Source organism: Syngnathus acus, chromosome 12 (genome assembly GCF_901709675.1).
Source record: "Syngnathus acus chromosome 12, fSynAcu1.2, whole genome shotgun sequence".
NCBI classification, from domain to species: domain Eukaryota; kingdom Metazoa; phylum Chordata; class Actinopteri; order Syngnathiformes; family Syngnathidae; genus Syngnathus; species Syngnathus acus.
Window position 1 is genome coordinate 7,328,698 of NC_051097.1, and position 15,497 is coordinate 7,344,194.

At 46.4% G+C, this 15,497-nt stretch overlaps 1 protein-coding gene across 4 annotated transcripts; it reads left to right on the forward strand.

Moving 5' to 3' along the window:
• Window positions 1–200: 200 nt before the first annotated feature.
• cplane1 (ciliogenesis and planar polarity effector 1) lies at window positions 201–15,243 on the forward strand. Of its 4 annotated transcripts, none has more exons than XM_037265751.1 (47): window positions 201–578; window positions 810–1,128; window positions 1,205–1,324; window positions 1,388–1,620; window positions 1,701–1,804; window positions 1,946–2,102; window positions 2,179–2,282; window positions 2,356–2,538; window positions 2,608–2,851; window positions 2,959–3,138; window positions 3,218–3,960; window positions 4,151–4,329; window positions 4,394–4,474; window positions 4,540–4,704; window positions 4,772–4,927; window positions 4,997–5,228; window positions 5,313–5,440; window positions 5,507–5,724; window positions 5,799–5,963; window positions 6,048–6,189; window positions 6,265–6,362; window positions 6,454–6,603; window positions 6,684–6,795; window positions 7,169–7,430; window positions 7,568–8,509; window positions 8,585–8,736; window positions 8,808–8,890; window positions 8,965–9,005; window positions 9,143–9,416; window positions 9,483–9,800; window positions 10,311–10,799; window positions 10,882–11,057; window positions 11,121–11,184; window positions 11,259–11,313; window positions 11,384–11,539; window positions 11,642–11,802; window positions 11,905–12,112; window positions 12,250–12,665; window positions 12,738–12,891; window positions 12,986–13,156; window positions 13,241–13,277; window positions 13,386–13,514; window positions 13,583–13,763; window positions 13,847–13,896; window positions 13,991–14,146; window positions 14,254–14,375; window positions 14,459–15,243. In XM_037265751.1, the coding sequence occupies exons 2-47, from the start codon at window positions 912–914 to the stop codon at window positions 14,710–14,712; spliced, it is 9,162 nt and encodes a 3,053-aa protein (XP_037121646.1). In that variant the 5' UTR covers window positions 201–578; window positions 810–911; the 3' UTR covers window positions 14,713–15,243. The 4 variants fall into 4 exon arrangements, with proteins under 4 accessions (XP_037121646.1, XP_037121645.1, XP_037121648.1 ...); XM_037265750.1 differs by having other exon boundaries at window positions 848–1,128; XM_037265753.1 differs by having other exon boundaries at window positions 848–1,128; window positions 14,477–15,243.
• Window positions 15,244–15,497: the final 254 nt, after the last annotated feature.

Genomic DNA, 15,497 nt, shown 5'->3' on the forward strand with positions numbered 1-15,497 from the left:
GCGGATTGAAATGGATTTATTCCGAACCCCCACAAAGTTACACCGATTTTAAATACGTTCAAATAATATTAGGTGTCTTAATAATTTAACATGAGCAAATTAAACTGTCTCTTTCTAAACTTTATTGAAGCATGTGAACGGATAATGGTGACGTCACCACGTCTCGCGTTCCTACGGTAACGGCGCAAGGCTTCTCCCAGAGAGGATCATGGGAAGTGAACGGTGTTTTTGAAACGGAGGGAGTTTCGAATTATTTTACATTAGCTGCGGTTAAACACGACCAGCACTCGACATGTTAACCTTTTAAGTAACGCGACGTTTAACCGAAAACATAAATACGACGAATATGTTCGCTATACTCGGCCTTCCTTTTCTTCGTAGAATTAGCTAGGTGGCTAATGCTATCAGCCACTGTGTGGAGTCGTCAGGGGCAACAAAATGGGCGAACAAAGAAATTAGACGAAAAAGCGAAACTTGTCGATTTACCAGAAATGCCACAGATACGGTGTTGTCGAAGCCAGTGGGAATGACGCAGCGACGATGACAGTGATGAAGAGGGCGTTACATCCCGATCCGGGGTATGTACAAGCTTGTTAGTTAAACAGCACAAAAAGTAATGACATTTGTAATTGGTAAACTGTTTATTAACAATACTTCTTGGCAATAAATCCTAATTGAAATACTTGTTTACTAAACAATGTCACATCTGTAAGGTAAAGAAAAGTGCTGTTCATCCCAGTGTTTTAAAATGGTAAAAAATTCATATTCCCTGAAATGGTGCATCTAATATTCATTTTTTTCCCTTTCAGGAGCCAAACACAAATTATTTTAGTTTTTTTCTTACCAGGTGGTCCTCTAGTTGATTATTCAAAGGGTTAAATCACTGATGGTGTCTCGCTCTGGATACGAGCATGGAGCTGACGCTAGAAGTGGTCATCTCCTCCAGAATCAAACGAAAAAAGCCATGGCCACGATTTTGCTGGCTCGGTCAGGAGAAAGAATGTGTCTTCCTGTTCGACGACAAACGGATCAGCGAGATCAACATGATGTCCGGTCGTACCAAGAAGAAAACCCCCAAACTCCATCCTTTGCTAACCAATGTGGTGACGATGGCTCCATCCCGCAATGGTAAGTTTAAATGTCAGTCAAAAGTGTTTGTCAAAAGTTACTTCGCATAAAACACTGTCACTTTTATTTTTCTCAGGGATTTGGTTTTGTGGACTTTTGACCACGGGCGAGCTCTTTTTATGGAACAGGGACAATGATTTGTTGAAGACTGTCACAGCGGCCCCTGAAGTCGTTCACATCATCACTACGATTCAAGGTAGGCGTTGAACAGTCTTGGGACCTTGAAACTTGAAATGCAACTTTTTTTTTTTTTTGACAGGGAGTTCCACGCGACTGTCCATCCATGTATCGGGTAACGGGGCGCGTGTGATTTTGGTCACCACGTTGGGGCAAGTGTTTCTGTGGGAATGTACAGACCCTGAAGATTTGACTTTGACGCAAGACGGCTCAGTGGAAGGATGCTGGGTCCAAATGCGGCCGCCTCAAGACACCCCTCTGCCCACTTTGAAGGACAAAGAGGCGACTCATTGCAGCGTCTTTGTGGAAAACAAGGTTTCATGCATCAATGCGATTAATAGTCCCCGAAGTTGGTGCGCGTATCCAGTGTTGTGACTTGTATGCTTTAATTCCAGACTGTGGGTGATGTGTGTTTACTGGGATTTGTATTCACATCTGGGAAGAAACTCATCATCACCTGCCTCAAAATCCAATGGCTGGATCAACATTTGTGCTTTGGGTAAGTGTGTATTAAGCGTTTTTACACTTTTTCTAATCTGGGTCATCATGATGAGAGAGGGGTTAAGGCCACACCCCCTAAAGGCACAGATACAATACATGTAAATTCAGCGTCTTGTAAAAATCACATTTCTTCGATTAGCTCAAAGGAATACAGCCTACAATGGGCCACCAAGACGTACCTCATGTCACGTCTCACCCCGCCCTGCCAAACGGTCAAGTCCAGAGGGGCGCTGGTCGTCGACTTCTCCCCCGACGGGCAACTGCTAGCCGTCGTGGTGAACCAGCAACAGCCTCAGGCGAGCATCTCCACCTTCTCTATGCCATTCTATGTGAGATTGCGCTGTCTTGTAAAAATGATTGTTTTGAATGTAGGCCACGCAGGTTCTATTTGTGAGCACGCAAAATTTTGTCTCCGTGTCAAGCGGACTTGGACGATGCGGGTGTAAAACAGAGCAGGTTCCTTCGAAATACACAAGGTGGATTAACGGGATTAGCGGTTGATTCGATTTTGCGCAGAACACTGAAAGCTTTTAACACAAATTTCTCAAGGTCATACTGGGTTGGGAGTCTAAGCTGGTCACATGACGGCCTTTTCCTGGCCTGCGTTTTGAAGAGAGGCGCCCTCCTGATCCTGGCTCGTCTCGGCGGGCTCCTGGCGCTAACCAGCTCTGGCTGCAAAATCGACTTTGGGCCAGCACACTTTCTCCCCCTTCACCCATTGGTCACTTACCGGTTGGTCTTCATTTGATTACTCCACCTTTAGACAAAATGAGATGACAAGAAATGTTTGTAACCACGCAGGCCTCCAACCGGACGAGCGGAGGCCCACCTGTCCAGCTCGAGCGTGTCGGCACGGGACACCATGAGGCAGCGCTTTTCCGTCACTTGGCACCCGCGCCTCCTGTACTGCATCGTGTCCGACGGCTACATGGCCACCGTGCTGCGAGTCCTCAACAGGCCTTCTCCCGCAATGCTGGTGAAAGCTCTGTTGGATAACAGCAGCAAAGACCTTCAGAAGGCCTGCAACCTTCTGGATACATCTCAGGTACACAGGCAGGAACTTTTTTTCATTAGCGCTTGACGCACTCTAGTCGCCATTTTGTGTTACAGAATTTAATTTTCTCGTTAATGACTTTGTATTGCTCACTCTAGTTGGACGTGAGAACGTGCTTGGAGTCGTACCTCAGTCCGGACGCCAAGTCGTTCACCACGAGCGGACGTCACCCTGCGGACTCCATTGTATCAGCAGCCACACACGATTCCACTTTGCCTTTCTTTCTGCAGGACCAGGGCACCTTCGGTGGCACCAAGGAGCTGTTTGATCGAGTTCAGGTTTGTCCAAACGAGATTTGTAAAATGTGCCGTGGCCCTTGCATTATATTTATGAGCATTGTGATTTTTTTTCCCCCAGTCCTTCTTTGAGGATGAATCCGATGTAGACGGCCCTCCTCTTGGTTCGCAGCTGGCGGACAGCGGACGCTTGGAGTTTGCCTCCATGTTCGACACTCTCCACGCTTTGGACACAGAGACTGAACTAGACCAAGATCCTGAAGAGGACCTCGAGATGACCGTGTGTTGTCTTCGACGGGATCTCAGTAAAATCCAGAATGGGCTCTTGACGGTGTGGGCTCTCTGCATGTCTCTGGGAGCTGCAGTGGAAAACCGAGCCCACCTGCTGGAGTGCACCGTCATCCGCGTGGCGCAACTCGCCGCTTTGTTCCACTTGATGCCGAAGAGTTCTTCCGACTCTGGGAAGAGTGGCCCCTCCGGTTTTGCTTGCATCCTGGAGCTTCTCAAAGCACTTTTTGGAATCCTCCCGTGGGACAACACTCACTCCGATGGATCTCCTGGCCTGGCGATGGTGGTGGAGCTCTGTAAGCGGCTTGTTCGCCTGCTGCTCGCCCCGCCCCCAGATTCCCCCCCACCACAATGTATCAACAGGCTATCCGAAGCTGTGCTCATCCTCCAGCTGGCCTCCGATGCCCTCGACTGCGCCTACAGCCTGCAAAAAAGCACCCTCTGGTCCTCGACGGAGAAGGACCCTCAATTCTCAGCTTTAGATGTCCACCATGTGCCACTGCTGCAGGAGTACAGGGAGATCCAATATGACCTTGGTCATCCGGTTCTGCCCCTATCCCAGCGACCATCCAGCAGGTTTGTCTTTTCATCATCAGAACATACAAGGGAGTCTTAGGCCGGATTTTCTTCACAAAAGCTCAACAATAGTCTTTTGCCATTTTGCTATAAAATCATGTGGAATTTGCTTGATACTCATTCACAAAAACATGCTGAAGTAGATATATTCTCATGTTAAATATTTTGAACGATTATGTCACATGACTAGACTGTGTGGAGTGTGGCATTGGGTCTACACGATGAGCCAGAGTTACAAGGAGGACACGCGAGGCCCTAAGGAGGTCGATGACGGGGAGCAGTTGTCAATCATCATGTCCAAGATTCAAGCAGCTCTGCAAGCGATCGGGGAGAAACTCGAAGAGGGTCCTGCACTGTTGAGTCACACAGGTGAGAAACAACTCTGGCTGTTGCGATTTCTTTAATCCAACCTAAATATGAATTGTCTTCTCAGGTGAAGATTTCTTCCTATGCGGCTTGTACCAAAACAGCTCTGAGACGTGGCGGACCCAAATTTGGGAAGAGAGTAAAAAAAGTATGTTGTTCTCTTTCTCAAACAGCACATAATACTGTCAAATAGTACAAATGTTTTTCTCTCAGGTTGTCGTCGCAGCGCCTTCCAGGAAACCCGACTTTGTCTGGCTCTCCTCTACAGCCTGCTGTCCCAGTACCATCTGAGGGAAGCCGTGGAGTTGGGAGAACACATGGCCCACTTGGCGCTGCACAACGCCGAACGCCACAATAATCATGCCACTTGCACTACAGGTCAGTAAATGGACAAATGCAGCCAAGCGTGTCCAAAGTGCTTAGGATCGAACCTTGCGCTTTGCAGCCGACCCCCTTCTGCCGACAAACCTTCACAGCGACGCAGTCATCGCCGTCATTCAGACTTTGGCGAGGTTCATGGCTTCCTATTTTACCAATCAGCCTCTCAACATCCTGCCTGCACACCACGTGGCTGTTTTGCCGCCGTTACATCTACCTCATGGTTTGTGGATACTAAATACAAATATTTGTGGAAAAAACAAAATATAACACATTTTCTCTTGTAACCCAGCTTCAAATGTAGGACGTATGATGCCTCTGTGCCAGGAGGCAGCGGCTCGAGCGGTTCGCCAGCAACAAATGTCGGAGAAGTGGACCGTGGACTACGCCGTGGACCTTCTACTGCTCGGGGGTCTGTTCCCTGAGACTGTGTGGTTGGCCTACAAACTCGGCGACTGGAAGATTGCAGCCTCCGTTAGCCTCGCTTATGTGTACGACTGCACCAGCCACTTGGACACGACGAAGTCAGTGTGTGATGGATTGTTTTTGTGTGTTTTTTTCTCCACTTCATCACTGAGATGTGTTTCACCTTTTTTTTTTCCAAACAGGATCAACAGACAAGACCTTCACCTTCCAAAAACTTTACTCCCTGAAAGCATTTTTCAGACGGAGTTGCAGTCTCTTCTGGACAATGACACTGGAGAGCACAGCGATGTCAATGAGTCAACATTTGCAGGTTTGTGAACATCACAACACAGCCGCTTTAATCCATCAACCCACTTGTGTCTACTTGTTGGACTAGACCCCGTGGAAGGACAAGACTTGGATGCATTGGAAGGATCCGCCCAGGAGATCCTCAAAGCGTCCGTCGTCGCTGGTGTGGACGTTTTAACGTCACAGTTAACTTCCTTACTGGAATCAGCTAAAGATCTGTGCTCGAGCCTGTCTGCTTTGGTGCACAGTGGACTGTATTTACCGTCCCCGCCTTTGTATTGTCCTCAGCCGTCCCCTAACACTCAGGTAAACTGGCCTTAAAACAAAATCTCCATTTTCTTTTCCTATCTCGCTCACAAGAATCGATATGCATCTTTCAGGATCCTGTGGGGACACTGGGACAACTCACAGAGTTGGCGACACGCCACAAAGTGTCGGGCGTTCTCCAGAGGATCCTGCTCCTCCTCAGGTCAGCTCGATGCTGCCACCCTGTCGCTCAGTGGTACGTCAGCAACCTGAGGCGGGCCCGCCACCTACTTCACAAGGTAGAGCGTCTTTGGCATTAGATGAAGCTTTGTTTGAAAGTCCTCTTTTGAAAATAGATTTGCTATATGTATTTTTTTTTGAAGATCAAGACAAAGTATGCCTACCCATCATTCCCCAAAGAGGAAAAGCCTCTCCCAGAAGGCCTGATGAAATTTGCCAGCCATGGCGGATTCTTCAGAAGGAGCCATAGCAAAGATCTAGAGCCGGATTCCAGTCAAACTATTAGTAAGACACCACTCCACATTCAATTTGAGAATGCCAATTCTACTTGGTGTTCTTGACTTTATTTTCCTCCTCAAGTCTGTTTCAGGCAGCTGTGTGGTTTATGCTGGATGCTTCATGTTAGGGATCAGCTTTCTGTTGCCTGCAGGAGGTTTCAAGCTGCCAGAATGCAACAGGTATCATAATTATGTTGCATTGTTTGTAGTTATCTTTCAACTGCGCAAGGCCTGATCGTGTTTTTTTTTTTTTTTTTTGTGTGTCTCAAAGGCCCCTGACAATTCACAAGTGCATTCATTCTGCATTGATGCTCTTCTCTGGGCCCATCGCTATTTGACTTTCTCTCACTTCCTGAACGCTGAGGAAATCCTGCAGGATCTCCTGCTCAGCCTTTTGGCTGAATTGCCACCCCTTGCTTTGGTGATTTTATTTTTTTATCTGTGTCTGTTTGGAAAGACCACAATGAATAAACTTGTATTTTTATTGCTCTTCCTCATTAGGTGGCAGACACGCTCGTTCTTGCCTTCCCAGAGAAGGAAGAGTCTGTCAGAGTCTCCCTGAGGGAGAAGTATAACTCACTGCTGACGAGCTTGAGGCAATGCAGCGTCTTTGGTACATCATAGCCAAACAGATTTATGTATATTATTGGTGCTTATATATTTAATTTATATCCAATTAAAAATGCAGACATTCATATTTGAGTATGTGGGCTTCGTGTATGTTAATGTTACCACCACTTTATTAGGTATAGCCAGACAATAAAAAAATGCCTTCAATAATAAAGTTTAATGATTTGTAATTATAGTTTCCATATGTACAACTGGACTGTATCTGATAATTTTCTTTTTATGCAACTTTAATAATGCAAAGTATTACAGTGATGCCTTGAGTAATAATATAAAGTGTTAATTTATTAAACATGTAGTATACAACCCTGTTTTTATTAACATGCAGAACTGTAGAACTTCTGTTTTCCATCCCGTAGAGGACGACACTAAGACCATGAAGACTTTGATTCAAGAAAAACTCAGGCTGAGGAGAAAGCACCTGGGTCGTTTGCTGAGGCACCTGGCCCCCATGGAGCTTTGGCTGTGGGAGAAAGACGAAGATGAGGAAGACAAACACGAGGCGACCGCTTTGAGATCACACTCGCCGGTCACGAGCGTCAGCGCCAGCACTCTAACTGACGCCGTTGATGGAGAAAGAACAGAGAGCACATCTGACCCTCATACCTCATCCATATCAAGGTAGGTGGTGTACAATTAAAGGAGGTGTGTCCCAACTGATTTGTCATCACCACATTAAAAAAAGTTTTTGTCTGTGTAATAAAAAGTAATCAAAGGTAATAAAAAAATGTGTGAATTTTTGTGTTGTCTTCTTACAGGAAGGTCAAAATTAAAGCAAAGAAGACTGCTGTTGGGACTAAGAGAGCAAAAAATAATGTAGCGCCACCTTCCCTTCCAGTCATTGGGACCTGGGAGTTTGAGCTAGAGGATGATGAGTATCTCAACTTCCTCGAGCTTTTTCTCAGCTACATGCTGGAGAAGGAAAGCAGCGACGGGGGTGAGCCTCCTTTGCTCAAGTCTTTTTGCTCGGCTTTACGCGAGAGGGAGCTAAACTCGCTCACCTTCGACGTGCTCACCACCATGCATCGTCGCCAAAGAGACCCGGCCAGGAAACACTGCGGAAATGAGCTCCCGGTCTTCAGAGCCGGTTGCTGTCGAAGGCCGGTGAATCCGGGTACGACCCCCGAGTCGCAAACTGCACCAGACGCTTGCGAATCTCGAAGCAACGTCTCTGCGTCCGCTCTGTCTGAGCTTAAGACTGGGAGACAATTGGGTTTGTTTGGTCTCCGACATCAGAAGGGAGGCTCTGGTTCTGACGGTAATCAAAGCGTGTTGGCTTTCGCCTCCACAACTACACCGGAAGCCATCGTAGAACTTCAACAGGTCCTGGATTCTAAATTAGAGGCCCAGTTCCCAGTGCTGGGAAGACTGCTGGAGTGGATGTTGCGCTGGGCCGACAAAAGGGTGCTCCTTGGGCATTCGGCAAAGAAGAAAAAAACAAAGAGAGACGTAGCGTGTGAAGATGGGATAGTCATTCGTGTCAGAACCTCTGCGCCGGCACTGCTCACTTCGCTGAGCCTGCTGGAGCGCAGGTTCACGCATCTGCTCCAGCCAGGGTGCCCGGAAGCAAGATGGACGATCGCTCGGGTGTTGCAATCCGAGGCCGTTCCAAAGCTGGAGAAACAGAGCCCTGTTGATATCAGCTCCCCAAGATCAGCTGCTGGTCTGGATCACGACATAGGGATAGAGGAACTGTCTGTGTGAGTTTTTTCTTTTCTTCAAAAATGTCACCATGTATGGCAGAAAATGCCACTGTGTGTACTACGCTCTTGTAGTTGTTCTCACACGGACGAAGCAGAAGAGTTGAAGTCTCACATGACGCCTCTCCCCGACGAGCCAGACGAACTCAACTCCAGCGCTCCGGTCCCGAGCTCCACATCACAGCGACCGTGTTTTGACGATTTGGATGTCACGCCAGAAAAAGAAGGCACGGTGTCCATGACAGTCAGTATGTCAGCTGTACTAAATCTTCTTAACATCAACGTGTTTTTATCTCAGTCAAAAGCAACGATGACCGCACGGAGCAGTCGTCGTCTCTCTCCAACGACATCCCGTCTGAAAACCTCTGCTCGCCTTTAGCGGTCAGTATGAATTTGTGGCGATTATACATTGCAGTTTTCATGTAGTATAAACAAGTGTGTTATTTTTTTCACAGAGTTTAAAACTTGGAGAACTGATGGAGCCCACCTCATCTCTGTAAGTTCTCAATGGCAAATTATTCTGCATTTGAAACAATTCTATTAAAGCTCCTGACTTTGCCAAGTTTTATAAAATAATACTATAGCAGTTATAGAATCGTTGTTGCATCACCTGTTTTTTTTGTTTTGTTTAAGCTTCAGTCAGGCAGGAAGCCATCCATTGACCCGGGCACCGAGTGATCCAAACTCCCAAATCCCTCCGTCTGCTCAGCCACAAGCGTCGCTTCACACAGAGCTCCCCCATTCAAGAGCAACTCTGGACACCAACACGCCATTAAATCATCCAGGCTCTGGACCTCACCCTACCACAGCTGGTGCACCCGCTCTGGATCCTTTTGGCCAACCAGACTCCTTTCAGGCTCCGCCAATGAGGCAGCGTCTGGGTGAAGATTTGTACCGACTGGTCCAGGTAACAATGCATCCGTAGATGCATTGAAGCGCACCTGATGATATAAATATTGGCCCTGTCTTGCAGAACATCAACTACATGAGCCTGATGGATGTTTTGGGAGCTTCATTTTCCAATCTGCAACTCGCGCAGCAGAATTCCTATTTAGCGCAATCTAATATGAACCCTTATGTGCCTTCGCCCTATGCACCACCTCAACATAATCCCCAACCTGTGCAGACCCCTGCAGTGTCGCAATCCCAAATTTATGTGCCTAATTCACACTCAAACAACCCAGCATCTGCACCCATGTATGCGCATCAGACTCCCATACACGGCACACAAGAACCTGATGACGTCAGCAATCTTACCTATGCCCGTCATGACGCAGTAGGAAGCCATCAGGTGTGTTTTTACTTGATAACAAACTATTTATCGACTTTGTGGGTGAAAATGGACATCTTCTAAGCAGCCCGTGTGACCCCTAATTTTTTTTTTTGTATTTGTTATGTGCGTATTATGTTGTGGAGCTGCGTGCGTAATTACGCACAGCGCAGAGCGAACTTTACCGTAATCTGTCCAATTTAAAACTTTACGCCGTTGCTTCATAAGCGTATCGGTTGGTTCCATTTCTGCATTCGTTCCATAACGTGCATTTCATTTCCCGACACACTCGCGCATCGCAATGAAGCCGTCATTCGATGTGGAGTGACGTCACAGTGTTAATGCTCATATCTGTAAAAGATGACGTGAGGTGACGTTTTGTTTGTTTCTTGTCATGTTTGCACGACTAGTTAAATGTGCACCAATTCCTCCCATTCACTTGTGCTTCATTGGAGCCACTCGTCTTCCTTTGTTATAACTTATTTTTAAAACAAATTGAAGCGATTCGTCTGATCTCTTTTTCGTTTTCAGGATTTTCGACCCCTCGCTGTGCAAGCGGAGTCAAGAGACATTCACTTTCAGGAAAGAACGAAATTAATCCCATCCACCGAAGGGCTTCTGATCGCCTCTAACAGCAGTACCACAGCGCCCCCTGTTGGTAATAATACAGACCTGTCCATTCAAGCCTCAAGCCTCCAATTACTCCATCTGCAAAGTGGTAAGAAGAGAGACAAGAAAAGGAATAAAGGCGCATCTTCAATTCGGAAAAGACTTCTTCGATTTAGCCACAGCACTCAAACCGAGTCTCCGACAAGGAGCTCTCATCAGCAGAATCCCACGTCCGAGGCGGCACGAGGCCTTCGTTTGCTGCGTTTGCAGCCTGGTGCACAAGAACACATCAACCTCCCCAAATTACCGGCAACACCTCCTCCTCCCCCAAAGCATTTCTATGTCCCTGCAGTGGCACTGGTTGACATCCCCAAACTCCAACTTCTTCACATAGACCCCAGTCCAAGAATGGTGAGTATTGTGTACCCTAAAAATAGATTAAGACATTTTTTTTAATTTGTGCTTAGTTTAATTTGTGAAAACATTTCCACAGATGTCCACCCCGGCACCTCGCTCGTCCCACAAGGCTCGCCTCATCTCCCTGGAGGAGTTGGCGGGTTTAGTGGCAGGGAGGCGCAACTCGGAAGAAGCTCGGCTGCAGCTGCTACGAGTCAACGACTCCGGCGAAATGCATCGCGGCGCGACGCCTTCCTCCAGCTCCAGCAAAAGGCACGATTACCTTACATGTAATAATCACAACTTTGTTTTCATGTCAACGATGTGTGATCACAGGCAGAAGAGGAGAGAGCGATCACTAAGCACAAATCTGCCAAGTGAGCTCATCACCACACAGGAGGTAGAGCTTTTTTTTTTTTTTAAATGAAAACAATTTTAAAATTTCCATTCATAATTTGTTCTTTTTCTTTGTAGCCTAACGTGAAGCGAGAGGAAACCACTCCTGCAGGGGATGCTCCCAGTCAAAGTGGTTCGTACCAAATGTTCCAAGATCCACAGCACGTTGACGGTTGAGCTCATGAAATCTTTGTGCTTGTCAGCAGTCATTCATAGTTCCTCGAGATCCAGCAGCACCGGTCCAACTGGTCGCTTTTTATTAGACAAGGCGAGAGCCACTTCAGCTGAGCTCCATGCCTTTGCCTCCACGTGTAAAAGACCCCCAGAGTGCCTTGACGCTTTCACCAACACTGATCCAAGTAAGTAAATCAATTTTTATAGACTCAAGCTAATTTATGACCCTAATAAAGCAATGGAGAAAATGAAAAAGTGCCAAGCTACCCCCCCCCCCTCCCTTCCAGAATCTTCTCCCATGCTTGTGGACAAAGCAGTGTCTGCTTCACTCTTAGCCACAACTTCTACGGCCAAGTCAAAAGAAAACACTTCAGAGAAACTATCCCGAGAAAAGAGCCCTTCTCAAGATGAAGATGAGATCCCGCCAATAGATGAGAAGAGGAATTTGGTAAGATGCCAATCTGGGTCAATGTCAAACTAGTTTAAAAATATATGGTTAGGTGTGTATCTTGTAAGTAAAACAAACATTGAGAAAACCCATTTGTGCCAGGATCAGCGCGGTCGCAACTTCCTAAGCATCCTGGACATCGAAGAGGGGTCGCAACATCGTGATTTACCTCCAGCTGGCTCCGGAATGAAAGACGCTTCTTCCATACCTCCTGTCCTCACGCCTGCTCAGCTTCACATTCTCGCCACTTCCGTCATCAAGAGTGCTCGCCCCGCCGATGAGAACACCCCCAAAACCGTCACCCCAACAGGTCTGGATTTGACTGTTGATTCCCAAAAATCATTTATAATTATTTCATCAGTGAATATTTTTCGAATTTTACAGTCACAGAATGAATTAAACCCATAGCTCAAGGCTCGCTCCACTCTATTTGTATGAATGTTCTAGATTACCATGAGAGCACCACTGAACCAGAGAGAGTTTACTCTGAGGAGCTACATGACGCAGATCTTATGAAAGCCCTCAGGACAAGAAGAGAGAGACCTCACAACGTGGAACCGGAGAGCATCTGCTCTACTGAACTATCTGAGCTGACGACAGCAATGAAGACACCAAAAAGAGATGGACCTCACCACAGGGAACCAGAGAAAGTCTCTCCGTCCGACAGTGAAGTTTCAATCGACTCCGAGCTTTCGAAAGCCATCAAGAGCCCACGAATAGACGAACCTTGCAATCCCCCGTCCGAAACCGCCACGGTTTGGTTCTCGTCCCATCTGTCCAAACTGGATTCCCAGCTGGCTGCGCTGCAGAACATCGCCGACTGCCTGGAGCAGGACCTGCCTCAGTCCAAAATTCCAAAGCAGGTATTTTAGCATTTGCATATTCATTCTCATGATTCAGATATAGAAATCTGGCATGATTTTCTCTTTCTGTAGCCATACAAGCCACAGCAATTCTCCCCAGCTTCATCTCCGAACCTGAAGCCCACAGTAAGAAAAACAGTAAGATTGTCTCTCCCGGATGAAAAGCCCAAAGCACAGCCAAAGCACACTCCTCACGTCGTTGTGAGAAAAAACATCCTCGAAAGCAGTAAGTTTCTTGTTTTTAACTTTTTTTAACACATAATGAGAAAGGGAAACAAATGAAACGAGTCGAAAATTCATTTTTTGAATCAACCACAAAGGAGCCCCACCGCCGCAACCTCACACCGCACCAGAACCCGACATCTGCAAGGAGGACGAGAAGGAAGAAGAGGACAAGAGAGTAGACATATTCCACAGCCCTGACCGAAAGCCGTCCACTCCGCATCTAACTTCCTCCTCTCAGCTTCATCCCGGCCACCAGAGCCTTCTAAGTAAAGACACGATGTTCATTCAGACATTTTCTCCATCCGTGTGTTACAATGAATTCTTGTTATCCTATTGTGTTCCTCCAACAGAGCATCTGTCCACTGTAACATTGGAAACGTTTGAGGAGTACGTATGAGATATTTTAATTATTTGACACACAATACACATTATACCCTCATGTGTTTTGGATTTTTTTTTTTTATTTGTCTTACTGTGTTCGTGTGTCACCTGCAGGACGGTCGACGAGAGTCTGGACCAGACGGGCTTGTCTGACACAGCAGAGATCCTGGAAGGTTTGGTGCGAGAAGGTTACATATCCCAGATGGACCTGGACGCATCTTTATCAAACACGCTCGACAGCAGGTACAGTTCTCGCTCAATTGCGAGCGGTTTGAGAGTATCGCGGAGCTCAAAGCGGCAATGTGGTGCAGGAAGGAGCAGCAAGAAGCAAGTCGGCAGATTTCCACGGGGTGTGCTGTCCCTGACGATGAAGACTACAGGCGGGAGTTGAAGATGTGGATGCGACGCAAGCAGAGGGAGAGACACTCGGTGTATCAAAAACAGAGAGCCAGCCTGCGTGAGAGGGAGACCAAACCTTTCTCCAGAACATCGGTCGGATCATTCATCCGCTGTCAAGAACTTTCCATCATGTTACATCCACATGGTTGCTCATCTGTGCTCTTCTTCATTTGCAGAAATCCACCAACCAAGTGATCAGCAGGAAAAACACACAAGAAAAGCAAAAGTAAAAACCTACTCCAGTTAAATCTGAAATCACAATCGCATATTTATTAACAACGTACTTTGTAAACACAATTTTCTTTTCTTTTTCTTACCAGGGACTTGCTTTTGAAACAATTCAACAAGAGGCTCCGTGACGCCGCCTTGTTGGCGGATCAACTTGGCACCAGCCCCTTTCCCGGCTCTCGTGTTTTAGTCACTGATGGTCCCACCGTAAGGTCGTCCTCTGCTCCACCCACAGCTGGCAATCCGAGGTACCGCTATCTTTTTGAAAAAAAATTCCAGCAGTGCGGCTGATTAATGTCTAAAATGGTCTCGCCTGGATTCGATTGAATTCAAATCTTCTCTTTGGGCTTGACAGCACAGAGAAGAATCTGAAGCGTACCTCAGGCCAAACACGCGCCCAGCATCGTCCTTGGACTGCCGAAGCACCCGGAAGACTTTCAGAGGACAACAAGAAGGTTGAACTCCAGCCAAGGCCAGGTAGCATCCGTAAACCTTGATAGTAGCATCACAATCCTTACGAGGCTTTTAGAATGTATTTTCCCTCACACTAATTCTGTGAGGTTCTCTCTCGATGTCAGGGACCTCACTGTCCAGGGAGCGTCCGGTCACTTCCGCCAGGGCCCAAGAAGACGAGCATGTCACGCAGCAGAGCGTTAGTTTGTTATTGTCTGAACTTATAAACGAGCAGGACGACGGCATCGAGGCGGGTGAGGCAGGCATGGACTGGCTTGACAAATTGTCGGAGAGCGGCGGCAACCTCAGCGAGGTGGACTGGGCGGCCATCGAAAGGATGGCGGCCGCGGCGGGGACTTGAATGTCTGCATCTCAGGTAAAAAAAAAAAAAGCAACACGGTACAGTCATTGCTTGGTCAATTTCTATGTTTCTGCTATGTTTATGTTTTGCGTTGCAAGCAAATCAGGCACACTACCACTAGATAGCGGCATTGTTGCTTGCAGTGAACACAGTTGTGCTCACATTTGTGCAGGTATTTGCACATGATTTTGTTTTCCAAGAAATGAAACGAAAAGACAAAGAAGCATGATGTCTTTTGAACTTTGTAGCAAAGGCTATGAATACTTATCTACATGTGACCGCCCCACCCACACACACACACACACACACACACTTGATCATTTTGTCAGTTTTGTGTGTAGAATTTGTAGAGAATAATTAACCCATTCTGAAATAAGGTTGTAACATGTGAGAAAAATGAAACTCTTAATACTTGGATTGATCGACTACACAATTTCGGAAATTGTAGTTAGGTGTCACCTTTCTGCTTGAATTTTTCTACTTTCTCACTTTTGTACACATTGTCTTAAATAAATGTCACTTTTAATCATTCCATTATTTCAAAGACTTTATTTGGAATACAAAGGTAAAACATTCTGCCACTAAGTATCTAAAATACTGACTTTTTTTTCTTGAACAGTTACCTTTTGAATGAAAACTCAGTCATTCAAATACTCATCGATCTAAATTGAAAATATTTTTCCAAATTAAATACAGTGAGTGATTCTGATCAAATTGTATATTGTATTATTATTGTTTTAAACTAGTTGTATTAAAAACAGTAATACATTGAAAAAACAGTTTTT

Excerpts from the sequence above, each read along its gene's own strand:
- cplane1 (XM_037265751.1), top strand. The coding sequence starts at position 912 with ATGGAGCTGACGCTAGAAGTGGTCATCTCCTCCAGAATCAAACGAAAA. Across the intron at positions 2,539-2,607 it reads CACCCATTGGTCACTTACCG|GCCTCCAACCGGACGAGCGG; the intron begins GTTGGTCTTCAT and ends GTAACCACGCAG. Across the intron at positions 13,278-13,385 it reads ACATTGGAAACGTTTGAGGA|GACGGTCGACGAGAGTCTGG; the intron begins GTACGTATGAGA and ends TGTCACCTGCAG.